This window comes from Mustela nigripes, chromosome 13 (assembly GCF_022355385.1).
Source record: "Mustela nigripes isolate SB6536 chromosome 13, MUSNIG.SB6536, whole genome shotgun sequence".
NCBI classification, from domain to species: Eukaryota; Metazoa; Chordata; class Mammalia; order Carnivora; family Mustelidae; genus Mustela; species Mustela nigripes.
In genome coordinates, this window is record NC_081569.1 from 52965707 (window position 1) to 52985312 (window position 19606).

A 19606-nucleotide genomic window follows, 5' to 3' on the forward strand; every position below is an offset into this window, starting at 1 on the left:
TGACTCCAAAGATACAGATGTAGTGAAAAAAGGGCCATCTGTACCCCAATGTTTATAGCAGCAAAGGCCACAGTCACCAAACCGTGGAAAGAACCAAGATGCCCTTCAACAGATGAATGGATAAAGAAGATGTGGTCCGTATACACTACAGAGTATTATGCCTCCATAAGAAAGGATGAGTACCCAACTTTTGTAGCAACATGGACTGGACTGGAAGAGATTATGCTGAGTGAAATAAGTCAAGCAGAGAGAGTCAATTATCCTATGGTTTCACTTATTTGTGGAGCATAACAAATAAGATGGAGGACATGGGGAGATGGAGAGGAGAAGGGAGTTGAGGGAAATTGGAAGGGGAGGTGAACCATGAGAGACTATGGACTCTGAAAAACAACCTGAGGGTTTTGAAGGGGCGGGGTGGGGGTAGGTTGGGAGATCCAGGTGGTGGGTATTATGGAGGGCACGTATTGCATGGAGCACTGGGTGTGGTGCATAAACAATGAATTCTGTTATGCTGAAAATAAATAAATAAATGAATGAATAAATGTTTAGGATACCTCAGAAATGAAATATTTCTTTCTTTTTAAAAAATATCTTATTTATTTATTTGACAGAGAGAGAAAGAGAGAGATCACAAGTGGGCAGAGAGGCAAGCGGAGGTGGGAGAAGCAGACTCCCTGCTGAGCAGAGAGCCCGATGCGGGGCTTGATTCCAGGACCCTGAGATCATGACCTGAACCGAAGGCAGAGGCTTAACCCACTGAGCCACCCAGTCATCCAGAAATGAAATATTTCTAAGATACACTATTGTTTAGGAAAACTTGATTCCTGAAATTTACTTTGAAAGAAGAATAGCTACTTCACTACTTGATTTATGGACTAGCCAGACATTAGAGACAAGAAAAGAGGATTAGAAGTGTCCTTAACTTAGAGTTAGCCTTGGAACATCAGTCTGGGGGCGGGGCTCAGGTATTGTTTATTGTTAAGTTGTTTACTTCCCTCCACTTGTCATTTTGTAACCTACTATCAATCCTCAGACCCCAAGCCTACATTCTGTGACTCTTCCTTGAAAGTTCTCCAGAGTTACCCACTATACTGGGTAAAACCCTCTTCTAAATGGTCAAATTACCAGTTTTGCAATAGTGACTGCAATAAGAAAAAAACCATCTCTTCTCATCATGCACATTTACAATTTTAAACCTGCTGCGGTCTGGAGAGAATCTTCTCGTCTCCAAATTTAGATCACAGTCCAAGTGGCCATCATACGCTGAAATACAAGCTTATTATCAAAGAGCAGATGTTGGCTACTGACAAAGCAAATCCCTGAAGCTTACAGATCCCCATCCTAGGCTGGTGTTAGAGTTCTGTGAGTGTGCTCCTAAATCTGGGGCAGTTGGGAAGAAAAAAGTCTTCCAATGATGTTGACAAGAGGGAGTGAAAAAAACTGCACTGTCCCTAATTTAAACTTAGAAAGCAATTTATAATGCTCATGCTTACAATGGGAAAAGAAAAATAATTATGTGCATCTAAATTATGTATGCTTATTTATTTTTAAATTCTAGGTGATTAACAAGTTAGCTGGTAGTAGGCTATCCGTGTGCTCTGGGGGCTTTAACAGGTGGTAGATCCTTTCCAAGTATCAAGAACCAATTATTTTGGCCTCTGCTTTCTTCTTCTCTGTGGTGGGCTGAATAATGACCCCCCCCCCTCAAATATTCACCTCTTAATTCTCAGAATTTGTCAGTATGTTGCCTAATAAGGCAAAAGACACTCTGCCTTTGTGATTAAATTAAGGATCTTGAGATAGGAAGATTATCCTGAATTATCCAGGTGGGCTCAAGATAATCATGAGGGTTCTCCTAATGGGGAATTAGGAGGGTCAGAGTCCAAGAAGGAGATAATAACAGGAGCAGAGGCTGTACAGGTACCATGACTGGAAGGGACCAGTAATCAAAGAATGCAGGGGCCTTCGGAATCTGGCAAACACAAGACATGGACTCTTCCCTAAATCCTCCAGAAGAAAAGCAAGGCTACTATTTTTGATTGTAACCTCTAGAACTGGGTGATAATGAATTCGTATTGTCTGAAGCCACTAAGTTTATGGTAATTTGTTGCAGCAGCAAAAGAAAACTACTAATATGCTCCCACTGGTAGAAAGCCCTGGTTGAGTACACTTGAGGCTACAGATCAGACTGGAGAGGCCCAGGGAGGAAACTGTTAGGGAGCAGCTCATAGAAGCTGAGTCCTAGAGAGTCCAATTCCAAGATTTTGTAGAGGGAACTGGAGTGACAGGGCTGCTGACACCTGGAGGTCTGCCTGGCCCTGGCCCCAAGCTTGCATCAAACCAGAACAACATTAAATGCAAAAAACATCCATTGTACAACTTCTCTGTCTCATTAGATAACGTACACAGGGTGCAGAGAGCATGTTTCCCAGGTCCTGTGACACAGCTTTTTGGCACTTTTGACACTTTTGGCCTGTATCTTCCCTCTGACATCAAGAGCTAGAACAGCTTGCGTTTCAATGGTAATCACTGTGTAATGAAACATAAAGATGATAGCCATCAGGACATGATGACTATTTCTAACCACATGTCAAGAAGCCACTTGTGCCTTCTTCCTTCTCAACAGAACTGATTTTGTACAGATAGCTACCTCTCTATCTAATGGTCCATGAAAACTGACCCAATGCCACTCCTCAGGTAGGCTCTGCTGATGGAAGTCAACCAGCACATTTTATTTTCAAGGTCATGCTCAATGGTTCATGGAGTTGGCCTGTGACGAAGTTCTTCAAGGGTGATCTCAGGAGCCTGGCTTTGAGTCCCAGGCAGGAGAACTTTTCTTTCTCTTCCCTTGGACACTGCAGCACACAGACGTGAGGCCTAGACTTGTAGCCACCATCCTCTGCCAGCCTGAAGGCCAAGTCAGAGTGTGGAATGACTGTAGGGACAATGAGCGGAGCCATGGGATTAACTCAACCCAAAGTCCAGTTCCATCTTTAACTTCCAGGTGCCCCAGTCAATGAAGTCTTTTACCAGCTATTCTACCTGAGTTGGATTTTCTGTTATTTCTTTTTTTTTTTTTTCCTGAAAGCATTGAAATGGTAAATGTGGAGATAAAGTTCTTATCACTACTCTTTGTATATTTGCTTCAGAAGCTGGGAGGTATACCAACCTCTATGTACTAGAACATCAGACTGAGCACTATTTTATTGACTCCTAACTCCCTGCCCCCATGGGTAGGAAGAGCATTATTCTCATTTTATAGACAAGGAAACTGAAATGAATGGAGGATAAGAAAGTGGCCTAACATGATAATTAGTAAATGACAGAGTTGGGTCCTGAACCTTGGCTGCTGGAATCTAAACTCATCTACTTCTCCAGCTAAGAGCTGCTTTTTTTTTTTTTTTTTAAAGATTTTATTTTTTCATTTGACAGAGAGAGAGAGATCACAAGTAGGCTGAGAGGCAGGCAGAGGGAGAGGGAGAAATAGACTCCTCTCTGAGCCGGGAGCCTGATGTAGCTCTCGATCCTAGGACTCTGAGGTCATGACCTGAGCTAAAGGCAGACACTCAACTGACTGAGCCACCCAGGTGACCCTGAGAGCTTCTTACTTTCTATAGCTTCACAAAATCCAAAAACATAGTTATCCTTATTAAGGCTTTAAATTTCTATTATACTATCTAGATGCTCTCTTAAATAAAGAAGTGGATTCAGAAAAAAATCCTGAAAATCAGAAAGCTTTGGCTTGTTTTCTAGAGGACTCTGAGTTAGGAGGATTATCTACATTCCTGGAGTCTAGATTTCTTCATCAGTAAAATTAAGTTAGCAAAATAAAATTCATGTTGAAAGAGATGAATGAAGGATGATGTAGTGACAAGAGTGAGGGCTACTTTGTTCCAGCTGTGTGATCCTGGTCAAGTCACTTTATCTCTCTGTGTCTCTATCCACTTCCACCAAGTCACAGCTGAGTACTCTAGAATTCCATGTCTACTTGATCTGTGGAGCTCCTGAAAGGGTTGTACTAATTTATTCAAATAGCAAATGAATATGTATGGCTTCACTGGGTTAAAGTAATGAGCACCACGAAATTTTACCCCTACCTTTTAATGCCCACCATCATGAGTCTACCCAGCTTGTTTTTACTAATAGTACAACTGGAGACCAAAGAAATAAAGCAAAATCTCAAAATCTAGTGAACACTGACCACAATGAGTGGCCCTTTGAAGATACCACCCTACACCACTAATCACCCACATGGGGGAGATGAGCAGTGGTAGCTCGATGGTGTTTTGATTGTTGACAGATAAAGGATGCTTCCCCTGTCGGGGGTCAGATGGCACCATAACACCCTCTTGATTTAGTGGGTAAGATTTAATGGGAACGTCTCATGCCCTCTATGCTCTTTGTCCCCGAGCTTCCCCTGGGTCCCAAGTCTGGTCTGCTTCACAAAGTGGCCAAATACCCACTATATAGTAGCAGAGAAGGTCAGGGAGAAAGTTAAACCCATCACCTCTGAGGAGCCCTAGAAAATTAGTCAGGCTCATTTCCATGTGCTTTCCTGATGCCTCTCTGGCTCAGGAGGAGCAGCAGGTGCAACTTAACGCTTAATTTCATGAGAACAAGGTTACAAGGCTCTCTGAGTACCCGAAAGGACCAGCCTGTAAAGACAGCCTGGAGCAATGTTCCTGGAGCTGCTCAGGGCACTCTGTGTCCTCAGGGCCCATGAATGGCACTGCTTCCTGGAGACCCAGCAGTGTGCAATGCTACAGGGCCCATCCCAGATCTGCTGCAAGCCACTGACCTTCATCCCAGTTCTGTATTTAATTTTTGCACCTGTGCCCGTGTCTCCTTTATTGGGTTCCCTGGCAGGGGAATAGGGTCAAAGATCAAGCTGCTTGTTCAAATATTCTACTTCTCATTACAATGACAGTAGCCAATGGTCACTAAGAGCTTCCTATGGTTTAGACCCTGGGTATAATGCTGTACCTGAATTACCGTTTAATCCACAGGAGCACTGCGTAAGGAAAGGCAGGTATGGCAGGGACTGAGTTTCCCCCATGGTCATGGCAGCATCAGCCCAATCCTCACTTTTCTCTCTTATTTAGGCAAAAGAAACAAATGAAAAACAAAAAACCACTCCAATTTAAGAAACAAGCCAAGACTCCTATAAACAGATGGTCTCTAAGGTGGCCTTGGCAGCGAGTGGAGGAGCACTGGAGATGGAGCCCCTATACTGGTGTGAACCCTTTGATCCCTGCCAACCAGCCTTGCAATGTGGGTCTCAGGGAAGGCTGTGTGTGGACAGTCACGTGGCCAATGTAATCCATTACTAAAGGTCCCTCCTCAGTGCTTTTCTGCCTCGGCTGGAGCCTCCCCATCTGTGAGGGTGGAGACAAGTGGGAAGGCAAACTGCTTCGCCCCAGGACGCTTCCCCAGCCAGTGGGATGCCCCCTGCATCCCTGAGGCTGCCTTGCCTGGCACCCATTCACCGAGCTGCAGCAGCATGGCCGGGTTCTGCCAGTCCAGCCGTGGCCCGCTGGGCTCGCTTCTGTCCCAGGGGGGATAATTAGCCTGGTGTTTCTGAAATCAGTCAAGCAGCCTCATAATCACTTTCTCCAAAATATTTCCATGATTAAATGACCGCTGACGATGACAACAATGATACCATGATGGGAAAAGAGCACAGAGGGGAGCTGTTCTTGCACTCCAGAGGGGAATTCCTGACATGAATATGGGGTAGAGAAGGGACAGGGACGGGCATGGGAGCTGAGGCCTCAGTCTGTACTCTGCTGGGAAAGTGATCGAATCGCTTTTGAGTTAACTGTGTGTGTTCAGTCTGAAGAAGAAGTTGAGGATGAGGAGGGGCTACAGGCTGTACCTCCTTTCAGTCCCTGCTCCCCAATCCTGTCCCTCCAGCCCCACTACTTGGCTGAGGCACCCCTGTATGGTGCCTGAAAGAACATGAACCCTGCCTATGAACAGGACCCAAGTCTGCAGTAAACTTGTCCAAATTATTTTGCTTCTCTCTTCATTGCCTGCTGTGTAAAATGGGAACATGGCTGCCACTGTACCTAGTTGTTTGCCGTGAGGAGTTAATCAGATGAGGTGATGCCAAGTGCCTAGCACAGTGCCTGGTGATCATTTCGGGCCTAGCCCAGTAACCTAGATTTCCCCACTCAAGGCCAGCTGATGAACAATCTTAATTGCATCTGTACCTTAAATTTCATTTTACCATTTAACCTATTTAAAGCTTCCAGGGACTAGGATATGGATGTCCTTGGGACCATTATCCTGCCTACTACACCAGACTTCTTTGAGTCCTCAGAAGCTCTCATCTAGAGCACTGCTGTGACCTCCCAGTGGGCTCCGTACCTCCAATGATCCTGCACAGCAATCCTCTGATTGCCATCTTGCTAAAGCAGAGCTGACTGGTGTCTAATGCAGGGTCTAAGATATGGTGAGTGATTAACAAACATTTTAATAGCCCAAAATAGTTAAAATTAAGTGCATACTCTGGGCCAGGCACACTTATAAGCACTTTGCACTTTGAGTTTATTCTTCATGTCAACCAAAGAAGGTATTAGGGCTATGCCTGTTTTACAGATGAGGAAACTGAGGCACAGAGAAGTTGTCACATGCTCAGTCTCACAGATATTAGGTAGCAGAGCAAGAATTTAACACCAGGTAGCCTAAGTCTAGAGCCCTGTGCCCATAACTACCTCATTATTGTTGAGTAAACGAATAGTTTGGTCTTCAAGGACCTTTCATACTCACTGCCTGGCAGGGGCAGGGGGAGCACAATAGCACCTAGACTCAGGTCGACAAAGGTTTGAAGGTCCATGCCACCACTGTGCGAGCCGGCACAGTTGCTTAATCTGTTTCTCCTTCAGTTTCTTCAATTATCAGATCGGAATAAAATCACCAACTTCATCTACCGCATATTGCGAGAATTACATGAGATAATTCAGAAGGGCTTCACGTGGTGCTCAGGACTCAGCAGTTACCAGGTAAATGTTAATGCCTCCCTCCCCGCACCTGTAAGGCCACTAGTCCAAAATACATGGCGATGACGAATATGTCACATTCAAGGGCCAAATGTAGTTTAATGACTGGATTTCCAAGCTACTCTGTTCTAACACCATCCAACTCGTACTCTACTCTAGTCCATTCAATTCTTCTTAGAATTCAACAAATCTCACCTGGTTGCCACTCCTGGCATAGGACCTGAACTTCTCTGCTCAGGGGGCTTTGTCAAAGCAGCTGTCCTCATCAAAAATGTCTTTCCCTTCTTGTTTTATCTACTTACCTACACTCTTTATGGAATCTGCCCAGCTCCTCCTCTGGCCACCTACTGTATTTCACCTGCACTTTTATTATAGCATATCTAAACTCGTGATTATATTCAGTTTCCTGTCCACACCCGTTTCCCCCATTGTTCACAAGGTCCTTTTTTCTTCATCTTCGCGAGCCTCCTGTGACTAACCTACACTGGAGGTTGGACAGAGTTGTCTCAATGAGTTAAACATGGAAAAAGGGGACGATACAGTCTGAGCACAAACATCCAGTAAAGAAAACAGACAGGGACACAGATACTGCATGTAAGGTGGAAAGTCATATGGGCCCTTTTAGAAATGCCATAAAATGGTAGGGGCAGAGGACGGAGGACGAGGTGGAAAGAAAAGAGTTCACGGAGGTGTCCGCGCACGTGCATCGTGGCGAGAGGCTGTTTGGAGAGAAACTAAGCAGGCTTACGAATATTGCCTGAGTAGCCTAGACGGACCTACCACTGAGTTGTCTCATTTGTGGTAAGTATTTGTGCTGGGCTCTAGACCTATTTTTGTAGCAAACAGTAGACTTTTCCCCCTCCTCGGTACTCAACAGGCTGCAGCATTTAGGCAGGAGAGAAATTTGGTTAGGGCTCTTAGGCCACTCAGTGGTGGGGCAAGAGGGACACAAGTGGCAGGAAAAGCCTCCATGGGGAGAGCATTCAGGGAACGACAGAGATCAGGAAGGCACCAACTTTGAGCAGTAAAGTGACAGGTGATCTTCGTTTGGTTAATTTCAGAATCTAGCGAGAAGAGCTGGTTGGTCTCTTCTGGAGGAATAACTCAGTGGCAACAGATTTATATGCAAGAAAATCCTGCTTCAAATGCAGTGTGTGAGAAGCCCTGGCTTAGAACTAACAGGCAAAAGATTTTCTCGGGAGTTTGCTGGATGGGGATAAGCCAAAGAAATGTGACTTAGTATGGCGGGCTGCTATTGTTGGATCTTTTTTACCTCTTCATTATCATATGATGTTTTGATAAGATTGTAACAGCTTTCATCGACAATATGGCTTAGAGTTAGTTTAGGCAGATCTCCGTAACTCTGAGTCAGCTAGCGGGATTCTCACAAGGTTCAGGACACTGTTGAGTCCTTTTGCCTAGAAAAGCTGAAATTTGCCTGCAGGTCATCTGGCCAATACCAACCGCTCATAGAGGTGAGACTGCACCCCCTACCCAGAAAACTTTGAGGGCGGCTCTTTGGCTTGGTAACCTTTGGCATGTTAGAATTCTGACTTCTGTTGGGTTTAGATTCCCCGTGGTGTAATATTGCGTCACAGTTGTGAGTCACCTCACAGGTGTAGTAAGCCAGATAAACAGATGATGGCTTTAAAAAGCCACTCTCTATGTAATAGCTGTATTTGGGGAGTTTTACAAGACAATGGAAAGAGCGTGGAACCAAAGCCAGAAAATGTGAAGCAAGTCACAGCTTTAGTCATCTTGGTTACCTTGGGCTGGTGACATTCATCACCTGGAAATTTTTCTGGAAGCAGGTAGCAGTGGAGAGAGGAAATGAATAAATATCCCTTAATTCTTCAGAGTCCTATTTTCATCAGCTATACAACAGAGGAGTGAAAAAACCCACCAGGAGTAACCTGATCATGGGAAGTATTTGGTGAATTGTCCATTCACTAACTCATATTATTATCTGCACTTTTAATATTTTATTAAATGTAAGGGAAGAAAAATCAGGTAAGTAATAACATGGACAAAGTTACTAATAATTTAAAGCATTTTGGCTCTTTTATCACAACTGGCTATGTATCCAGAAATATTGTCTCCATCCATGGGTTAAAAACAACTTTGGGGATGTGACAGTTAAGCCATTCCCAAGATTTTCTCTTCATATGTTAGTCCTAAGTGAGGAGCTTTCGGTTTCTGGAACATTTGGCCAGGGAACCCATCTACTGACAACCAGACATGCTTGACTACCTTTCTTTCTATTTCTGGAAATCCAGGGTAGGAGGCTTAGAACACAAAGCTTGAGGAGGGAGACAAACCATAAGTGACTCTTAATCTCACAAAACAAACTGAGGGTTGCTGGGGGGAGGGGGTTTGGGAGAAGGGGATGGGATTATGGACATTGGGGAGGGTATGTGCTTTGGTGAGTGCCTTGAAGTATGTAAACCTGGTGATTCACAGACCTGTACCCCTGGGGATAAAAATATATGTTTACAAAAAAAAAAAAAGAACACAAAGCTTGAATCTCTCACAGCTTTCCTGGAAGGGAAGCAGGATGAGGTGAAGACATGGAGTCTTAACACTGGAGTGACCTTGTCTGTGTGTTCTACCAGAAGGGACAGAACATGGTCTTTCAGCCCAAGGCCCAGGGTAGCAGTGCTGAAGGTTGACATGTCTGGAGCCTGGACACTGTTCTTAGAGTTAGGGAGAGTTCACACAGCCAAGTGATTTCATCTGACTCCATTTACCTACCATGAAATGGTCCCCTTGTGGGACCCAGTGTTGTGACATACTATATGTTAGAAAGAAGGATCTACTTTGAAAATAGACTCTCAGCAGGTAATATGGGTCAGCTCAGTCTATTTTTAGTTCTGCTTTGACAGGAACCACAAAGGGAATCTAAACTCACCTTTGAGCCCTTAGAATCTTGCTGGCATTTCCTCATCAAAGACTACCCCTCCCATGGTGGGTGCTAGTACCAAGTACCCCATACACTTGTCCAGAGGCTTCAACACTTGTGCTGAGAAATGGTGAGGCTTCCTTCCACTCAGAGATACTGACAAAGATGGAAGGTCAGTATAAAGGGCAGTAAGATGTACGAACCCCAAAGTAGTGTTTTCAGACAAATCAATCACAGCTTGGCAGTCTACTGCTCTGGCCTATGATTTGAAAGCATGTTCTAAAACGGATAGGATGAGGAACAAGATAAAAGGCAACTATGTTAACCTTGGAAGTTCCTTCTTTAGACAAACGAAATATTTGCAGAATTTGGTACTAAAGAGCATCCTGATTATATATAATACATAGACAATTTTCCTCTTGAAATGTTAATGGTTTATGGACAATAAACTGCCCTAAGAGCAAATTATGATCTTGTTTCAACACGAGTAATAATGGTTAGAGTCGCGTCTACCGTAAGGCTTAGAGAAATGAACTTGGACAAGGTCTGGTGTTGTTGCAAAATTGAAGGTCAAAATCCTCTAGGATGCTGTGCTATGGAAATTATAGCCCAAACCCAAAAAAGAACCCCATCAAAGCCCACATCCTATTTCCTTTACTCCCCTTGCATCGTTATTTTTTCACTGAGGCAACTTGCAATGCAGAGGTGACAGAAACAATGACTAAAGGGGGAAGACAATGGAAACCTCAAAGAACAAAAACCTGTTTATAGGTGTTTTTAACCAGACAGACAAGAGCAGACCCCGAGTAACAGATCCTTCAGGTTTCAGAAGACTCTGAAAGTAAGTTCCTTAAATCGGAAAAGAAGCATAGCCCCAAATACACAATAACCACCATCAATTATAAAAAATACCCAGATACGTCCTTTGAAACATAGCAGTCCATCTCACAGTATCTGTCAGAAGCCAGTTCCCTGCATTACGTCATAGAAGAGCACTGTATTGGAAGGACTGTGATTGAAAGGCATGATCACTTACTAGGGCATTTCTCTTCCTCTTCTGTAGGCTGTTCCTTCTCAGGCTTGGGAGGGCCTTTGATTTTATACACCAAGGCACGGAGTTTTCCAGCCCAGGACGTGTCCTCCTCTTCCTCTTCCTCCTCCTCCAGTGGAACGCCTAGAAAGGCACAGAACAGAGTGAAAAACCTCAAACAGTACATGAAACCACCATATGATTGAAAGAACACAAAGTCTCTGCTTCCCACCCTTCTGGAACCTTCTAAAGATATCATAGCAGCTCCCCGTAAGTATTTAACTCTATGATGTCTTCTGACAAGTTTTTAAAAAGATGATTTCTTTCTTTTGTACAAGAACATCAAGTAATTTCAAACCCCACACTTAACTTTTTCTAACCTATACCCCAAAAGGGCTCTAGAGTCTCTCGAAAGAAAAAGTTAACATTGAGTTATTTCAAATGAAAAGACCACCTGTTATTTATTAGTGAATCCACCCCTGCAGAAGCGGCACAAATGCTGAGAACCATTTAAAATCATCAGTTTTGTATCAAAGTAGGCTCTGCAGGCTTAGAATTCTTCAGGGCAGAAGTTATCATACTTATGTCATTGCAAAAGCTAAGAAGCAAAGGGGATTGGAATCTTGGTTTAGCGGGGAGCAGAGTCCAACTATCTAAGTAAAGTGGGGGAGGTTTATGTAAGTATCGGTCATTTTCCTTCTTCAGAAACCCTGTTCACGCTCTTCTATCTCACAAAATTTCTTCTCAGTAGACATTTCCATCCTATGTTATGCCAGAATTATTTCCTATAGCTTCTCTGACCCAAGTCATTTGGGAAGAATCATTTCTTGAGCAATTAGTATCGTACTGTTAGCCTCTGAAAAATGCAGGGGCCACTCATCTGCACGATGGAAAATCCACATGTAACTCTGACCCTCCCAAACTGAACTATAAATAGGATACTCTTGATGGGAAGCCTTCCTGACAATAATAGTCAACTAACATATTTTTTTTAATGTTATATGTTTTATGTACTGTATTCTTATAATAAAGTAAGCTAGAGAAAAGAACATGTTATTAAGGAAATCATAAGGAAGAAAAAATACACGTATAGTACTGTACTCTACTTAAGGAAACAGAGTAGGTGGACCCACGTAGCTCAAACCGTGTTGTTCAAGTGTTCCCTGCACCTTTAAATAGAAAATTTTCTTCTCAGCCCCCACTAGCTTGTAATGGAGGAATCAGAAACAGACTTGTCTTTGATACAACTTGCGTCTCAGAAACTCACCACAGTGAATGAGAAGGTCCTCATGGAAGTCATATAGCTCCTCCCGGATCTCCTCTGGGCAGGGGCAATTTTCTCCCAGTTGGAAGTTAAGAAGCATGTTGATCTTTGAGGGACAAAGAAGAATGGGTAGTTGGTCAAAAGGACTCAGATCCTGTCTTAAACACCTAACAGCCTTTGCCAATTTTGTCCAACTCAAATTCTTTTATGAAGATGGCCAGCAGGGTCATTTGGGTGGCTCAGTCAGTTAAACGTCTGTCTTTGGCTCAGGTCACGATCTTAGGATCCTGGGATCAAATCCTGCATTGTGCTCCCTAGTCAGTGGGGAGTCTGCTTGTCCCTCTGCCCCCCGACCCCCGCTTGTGTGTGTGTGCACTCTCTCCCTCTCTCAAATAAATAAAATCTTTAAAAAAAAGAATGGCTAACATTTAAAAGTAGCTTTCATTTTTTCCTGATTATAATGGTAACTTACTAATTGCACAAAATTTGGAAATACCTAAAGAAAGTTTACTGCGATCCCACTGCCCAAAGAAAACCATATTTAGCTAGTATCTCCAAATCTTTATGTGTGCAGATAGAGATCATAATCTAAACATTTTCGAAGTCCAATTTTCCACTTAACAATTTATCTTGAGCATTTGATTTTACTGATCTTTAATACGTACATTGTATTTCATCATATGGATGAATAGCAATGTGAAATGTACATAAAATTAATGATTTGTTAATATATGCTTAAATTGTTTCCATTTCTTTATCCTTATAAAGTTTGTTTGTATTTCCTTTTACATAATTTTTATTCACATCTCTGATCATTTTTTTAAGGACAAACTCCTAAAAGTGAAATGACTGGATCAAAAGATTTGTGTATTTTAATGGCTTTTAATATGAATTGCCAAACTGCCCTTCAGAAAGCTCACAACAATCTGCATTATTACCAACTTGATACAAGAGTGTGTATCTTGATACATACTTCGTATCTCCATTGCAGTAATGAGAGTTAACACATTTTTAAATATTTCCCAATTTAATAGGTGAAAAATGTCATATTCCTGTTGCTTTAATTTGCATTTAATTGGTGAGGTTGAATTTTGTTTTTCCACATTTAAGGGCCATTTTTATTTCTTTTCTTTTCTTTTTTATTTTTTAAAGATTTTATTTGTTTATTTGACAGACAGAGATCACAGTAGATAGAGAGGCAGGCAGAGAGAGAGAGGGAAGCAGGCTCCCTGCTGAGCAGAAAGCCCGATGCAGGACTCGATCCCAGGACCCTGAGATCATGACCTGAGCCGAAGGCAGCGGCTTAACCCACTGAGCCACCCAGGCGCCCCATTTCTTTTCTTTTTTAAGTAGGCTCCATACCCAGTGTGGAGCCCAACACAGGGCTTGTACTCAAGACCCAGAGATCATGACCTGGGCTGAGGTCAAGAGTCAGATGGTTAACCAATCAAGCCACCCAGATGCCCCTACTTCATATTTATAAATTTCGTGTTCATGTTCTTCCTCCATTTTTTGTTCAGTAATTTTCTTTTTAAAAATTAACCTGTATTTTGCACATCCCTAGACTATTAATTCTTATAGCCTGGATTTTAGTGAGCTTTTAACTTTATAGGATTTTTTTTTTATTGACATGTAGGTTTTAACATGTAGTTAAAGTATCATCTTTTCCTTTACAGTTTTGTCTCAGGGATTCTTAACTATTTTTATGCCACGGACCATTCTGACAGTTTGTTGAAACCCCCTGATTACTTTTCAGATTAATATTCTGAATATGTACCATCAAATACAGAAAATTACATAAACAATTTATACTGAGATCTAGTTATCAAGACCATAGAAAAGAAACCCGTGGTATACAAACATATGTACTTGTTTATTAACTCATTAGACAAAAAAAAAAAAAAAATCTAGTGGCAGGTCACATATCCACTGAGATCTTGAAGCTGTGATGAATATAAATAATATGTCAAGGGATGACAACCACTGTAATACAACATAAAAAAAAACAGGCAATTTCTGTTGTCGGAAAAGTCACATATCTGCTTTGTGGTCTACATGAAATAATTAAAGAAATGCTATCAGAGATTAATGACAAGTTGGTGAAAATGAAGTTCATTCATTTCCTTCTCAGATTCAGGAATGTCTCAATTCTTTCCAAAGACCCACGACCCCAAGTCAATGAGTATCTAGAGGGATAGAAGCAAAGTTAGAGGTGATGTTGTCCATTTGGCTGCCTCGGGCAGGGTAACCCACATCCCAGGCAAAGGTATTTTCTCCTTCTGTTTAGGATTTCTAAGTTAAAAAAACTTTACAATCCCTTTTATTAAAGCATAGAAAACCATATTTAATGTTTCTAGGAAGATCCTTATTTCTATTTATTTATTTATTTGTTTATATTTATTTATTTGACAGAGAGATCACAAGTAGGCAGAGGCAGGCAGATAGAGGGGGAAGGAGGCTCCCCATTGAGCAGAGAGCCCGATGTGGGGCTCGATCCCAGAACCCTGGGATCATGACCTGAGCTGAAGGCAGAGGCTTAACCACTGAGTCACCCAGGTGCCCCAGAAGATCCTTATTTCTTATTTAAAGCTACGACTGCAAACAACTTTTTGGAAGTAGGCAGAAGTACTGCTTGTAATAAAATAAGATCCATAAAACAGGTTAGGAAAGTAATTTTTGTGGTTGTGCCACAATGTTAAAACATGGTAATTATATCAATATATATTGATAGGTTGTTTATTAAATAAAAACAAAATTTGAAGATCGATCTTGGGAGTAAAATATTAATTTCTTTGCTGAAAGATCATTCCTTAGGTAGAACACTGGGGAAGCACGGGCTCCCAAGCCTGCAGGGCAAAAAACCAAATGGGAACTGAGCTGAATTTTCTCCTCCGCAGGGCATACCCTTTAATGATGCCCTTTTAAAAGTCAGCGGTTTATAGACTGTGCCTGGCTAATTTGCCAACAACTGTTGGACTGATCTTAGTTTTGCCTACTTTTGTACTTGGTAACATCCCCCAAGGAGGATTTTTTTCAATCTCTCTCTACTACATGGATACAAAGCTGAAAACCTTTATTTTCTCCTCAAAGGTTACAGAACAATGAGAGAAAAATATCACTGTTTTAAAATTCTAATTCTTATGCAGCCAATCTTCCAAGTGATTTTGCATTGCTATCCCCTGAAATTGATATAAATTCTCCTTTGTTGATATTCAAGTCTGATTTATTTAGAGAGCTCTGTTGGTAGGTTCCTTCTAGAAATGAATACTGAGATGGGCGGTAGATTGGACAGCTGAATTTGATAGCAATTAGTGTCCCTTCTTTCATTTCATTCCTAGACCAGCAGCATCAGTATCATCTGGAAACTTGCTAAAAGTATAAATTCCTGGGCCTCACACTAGAGCTACTGAATTAGAAGCCGGGGTTGGGGGTGGGGATCAGCATCTGTTTTTATTAAGCCCTTTTGTGTTTCCAAGGTCTGCTCAAGATTCACTGGTTTAACACACTTAAGGAAGAATTTCCCAAGTTACAGATAGCTAAAACAAATCCGAAACGATCGTCCATTGGGTTACTGGGAAGGCAAAAGAAAGATGTACTGGCAGGTCCCAGGGACTGTGGAAGAAAAGGTAAGTTGGCGGGAGGGATAAAGGAGAGGTAGGAGCTAGCGTGGCCCTCCCAGAAGCCAGGATCATAAGCTGGGTCATTGAGGACAGTGTTAGATGGACAACACATCCTAGTTGAGTTAATCAGATGCCTCAGAAAAGAGACATAAATTCTGCTCACTGGCAGAAGGGCATAGAGCATGGTATGAGGCAAACGTAACACCTCCAACACGAAGCTAATGACAGCAATTACAGAATGTTTACTGTTTGTCACGTAACCTCCTCGATCACCTAAACGTGTTATCTCATGGGATCCTCGGGAGAAGGGAGGGAGGGAGATAACAAACATCCTCATTTTGCAGCTAAAACCACTGAGACCGAGAAAGGCCATTGCCCAAGGCCACACAGTGAGCGATGGGGGAGCCAGGCACCAACCACATCCTTCTCCAGTCCCATTATTCACGAAAAATGAGTCAGCATCTGCCCAACAAAATGGGAAATGTTCACATGCACCTGTTGCCAGTCTAAAGGCAGCCTGACAACATTTGTAAAACCTTCAAGAGTATTTCAGGCTCCCCGCACTTCCCTCAGCAGGGTGCAAATTACCTCCTCCCATCAATTGAAAGGGCTTTCTCATTTTGCCTCCAGCAAAGAGATGATAAGCTTCGCCTACTCTTTTCAAGGCCACTATCATTCAAGTGAATCTTTTAAAAGCCAAGAGCTGTGGCTCATTTTAAAGCCAATATAAATATCTATGTCGTACAAAATAGATTAGGAAAGTAATTAGACCAAGTTGTCCCACTAATATCAAATGGTGGTAATTATACTGACAACAATTTAGGGATAAGCTGCTTATTAAATATAGATAAGATCCAAAGATTTGGTTTGAGAGACTGAAAACAAATGTCTTCACTGAAAGATCTTCTGCTTGGAACACTGAGGGAGCTGGGGCCAAGCAGCCTGCAGGATGTATGACAGCTGAGCAGTAGGACAAATGCAAACTATTATTCCACCAGCTGTCCTGCCCTCCTCTGCAAGGTGCTCACAGGACTCTCCATCCTTTCAAAGGAGCCTTCCCATCTGGGCAAGGCCGGCCACAGAGTACTGCAAAAAATGAAGTCAGTACCTCACAGAAGGGACCTCATATGCCCAGTCCTGTTCTCCCAGCTTCCGGGGGCTGGGAAGCTTTGTGAGGGTCTTGGCACGGGGCAAGGTGACAAGGAAGACCGACCATCCACTCTCATCAGTTGGGAAGTGTTGACCACGCTCTGTTGACCTCTGACAAAGTAGTGACTTCTGCAAGGACTGGACAGACATTCTTCTAATGGCAGATCCTTGCTGCTGCAAAAGTTGGATCCTGACAATGATGTGGTCTTCGACTCCATGATGGGGAATGGGTACGAGTGAGCCAGGGAGGGGAGGAAGCCATGCCCACGTGCAGTTTGGGATGGGTTTTCTTCCCCATCTAGGATAAGTGGTAGATGCTCCTTGTTGCCATTAGGAAAAGACCAGACCTGTCCCCTGGCATTGTGCTGGGTCATTTAATCACCCACCATTCTCATGGCTGCCCCAGACATATAAAGGTTTTATGTGCTCTACTCTGTGAGGTTCAAGTTCTTCCCTAAGAAGGGCATGGAAGCTCAGGAAGTTTCTCACCTGCTCCTGTGGCGGGGAGCGGAACTCCCTGGTCTTCCGGGCAGTCAGGGCTGCGGACATGTTCAAGGCCTGCATGAGCTCATTGTAGCGGGACTTCTGATTTGCCTGGAGTTTGGAGACATAAATGTCGCCAAATGCCACAATGGCCTCCACTCGATGCTGCAGCTCACAGTCACAGAGATAGCTGAGGAGCTCACACATCTGCAACACAAACATATATTTATGCTAATTTAACAATATTTTGTATACACTGGGGAAGCAGATGGCAACCCCATTTTACAGAGGTAACACTGAGTCTCGGGCACTCTAAGTGGCTTGCCCAGGGTCACACAGTAACTACAGAGCCATCACTTGAATCCAAGTCAGCCTGAATCCAGACAACAGCTCTCTCTTTAGCTGAATAAGAGGACAATGAACCACCAAAGACAGAATAAATCTGCCTGTGGCAAGGGAGAACAGCATTCCTAAGAGAGTCCTTCCATGGCTCTCTTCTTCATGTAGAAACCGCCACTGAACTGCCCAGGTGAGTTCTGGATCCTTCCTGACATCTTCTGGCTCTGAATGATGGGGACTAAAGATTTCTGTTCCCCTCTCTGCCTTTCTTTTTTTCTGTTGGCACTGTTTTTCTGTCAATAGTTCTTTCAGAGAGCTACTATTACTAATCTTATCATTATTTGAACTTTTACTACTAAGCAACAGCCAGAACTTATTGAGTTAATAAATATCTCAATATTTATTATTTAATAAGTAAATATGTAATATTTATTAACCTTTCTCCACTTCACCTTTTGCATGACTAACAGACACTCTCCAGTCCGTCTGGGCACAGACAGCAAAACCACTGATGGTGGTGTGTTCTTGTGCAGCAGGACAGTCTACAGCATATCCGCCCAGCTCTGCCTCAGCCAGGTGAACAAGGCCAAACCACATGCCCATCACACTTGTGATTACAGTGACAACATTTAATTAGAAGGAATGTGTGCCAATGAAATACAAAGTTTCAACCAAGTTGAATGACTAAGGAACATCTGTAAAAGGCAAGATTTTTTTTTTTTTAAGATTTATTTAGAGGTGCCTGGGTGACTCAGTGGGTTAGAGCCTCTGCCTTCGGCTCAGGTCATCATCTCAGGGTCCTGGGATAGAGCCCCACATTGGGCTCTTTGCTCAGTAGGGAGCCTGCTTTCCCCTCTCTACATCTTGGCCTACTTGTGATCTCTCTCTGTCAAATAAATAAATAAAAGATTAAAAAAAAGATTTTTTTATATATTTGAAGTGGGGTGGCGAGAAGGGGAAGAGGGAGAAAGAGAAACTCAAGCAGACACTGTGCTGAGTGCACAGCCTGATGCAAGGCTCAGTCTCAAAACCCTGAGATCACGACCGAAGCTAAAACCAAGGGTTAGATGCTTAACTGACTGCATCAATCAGACACCCCAAGGCAAGCTGTATTTTTTAAAAAAGACTAAATGGTGGATATGAATTAGACAACTATGAAAAAAAAAACTGGAGGGAAGAATTAAAATTTAGAAGTATTCTGTGCTTGGGTTGCTTTCCAGTTACCTCTAAATCCACAGTCTATCCTAAAGATGCCTCAGCTGGCCATCAGGCACATCAAACTGAGTGTGACAGGTGTCACTGATACAAAAGGGAGGACTCTCCACACCAGTCAGGGACTCACATTAAAGAACAGGGCTTGACTCCACATCAGAAGAGCACATTTGTATGTTTTAATAAAATTGTTGAAGGTATATATGTAAAATTTGTTATGCTTCTCCTCTAGATGCAATGTTTTCATCAAATGACCATCTCCCAATCTCATCACACTGGGTAAGGAAGAGTCATTTGGAGATCATTATATGTTTTATGATAAGATACATTTCCTATTGTATTTTACAATGACAAATCTGAATATTATGTTTTATTATATTATCATCCACATTTTACATATTGGAAAGCTAAGGCTTTGGTAGACTATGGACTTGGCAAGCATATAGTGCCAGTAAGTGGCCAATGGATGCGTGAGCCAGACTGACTTTGTGGAAGAGACTGTTCTGCTCTGTTCACTTTCATTTCTCTTTTCTCAGTGCCCAGAAGACAAAAGTGATCATCTTCAATGCATCACCGACGCTAGCTTATATTTGGTAAGACTATGCTTAG

General features: G+C 42.6%; 1 protein-coding gene across 1 annotated transcript in view; it reads right to left on the reverse strand.

Annotated features, from left to right (window-relative positions):
- RYR3 (ryanodine receptor 3) overlaps positions 1-19606 on the reverse strand; it is a 355591-nt gene that overhangs the window by 154936 nt on the left and 181049 nt on the right. The window contains 3 exon segments of the mRNA XM_059372112.1: positions 10937-11074; positions 12198-12300; positions 17453-17653. Coding sequence (XP_059228095.1) covers positions 10937-11074; positions 12198-12300; positions 17453-17653 — 442 coding nt within the window.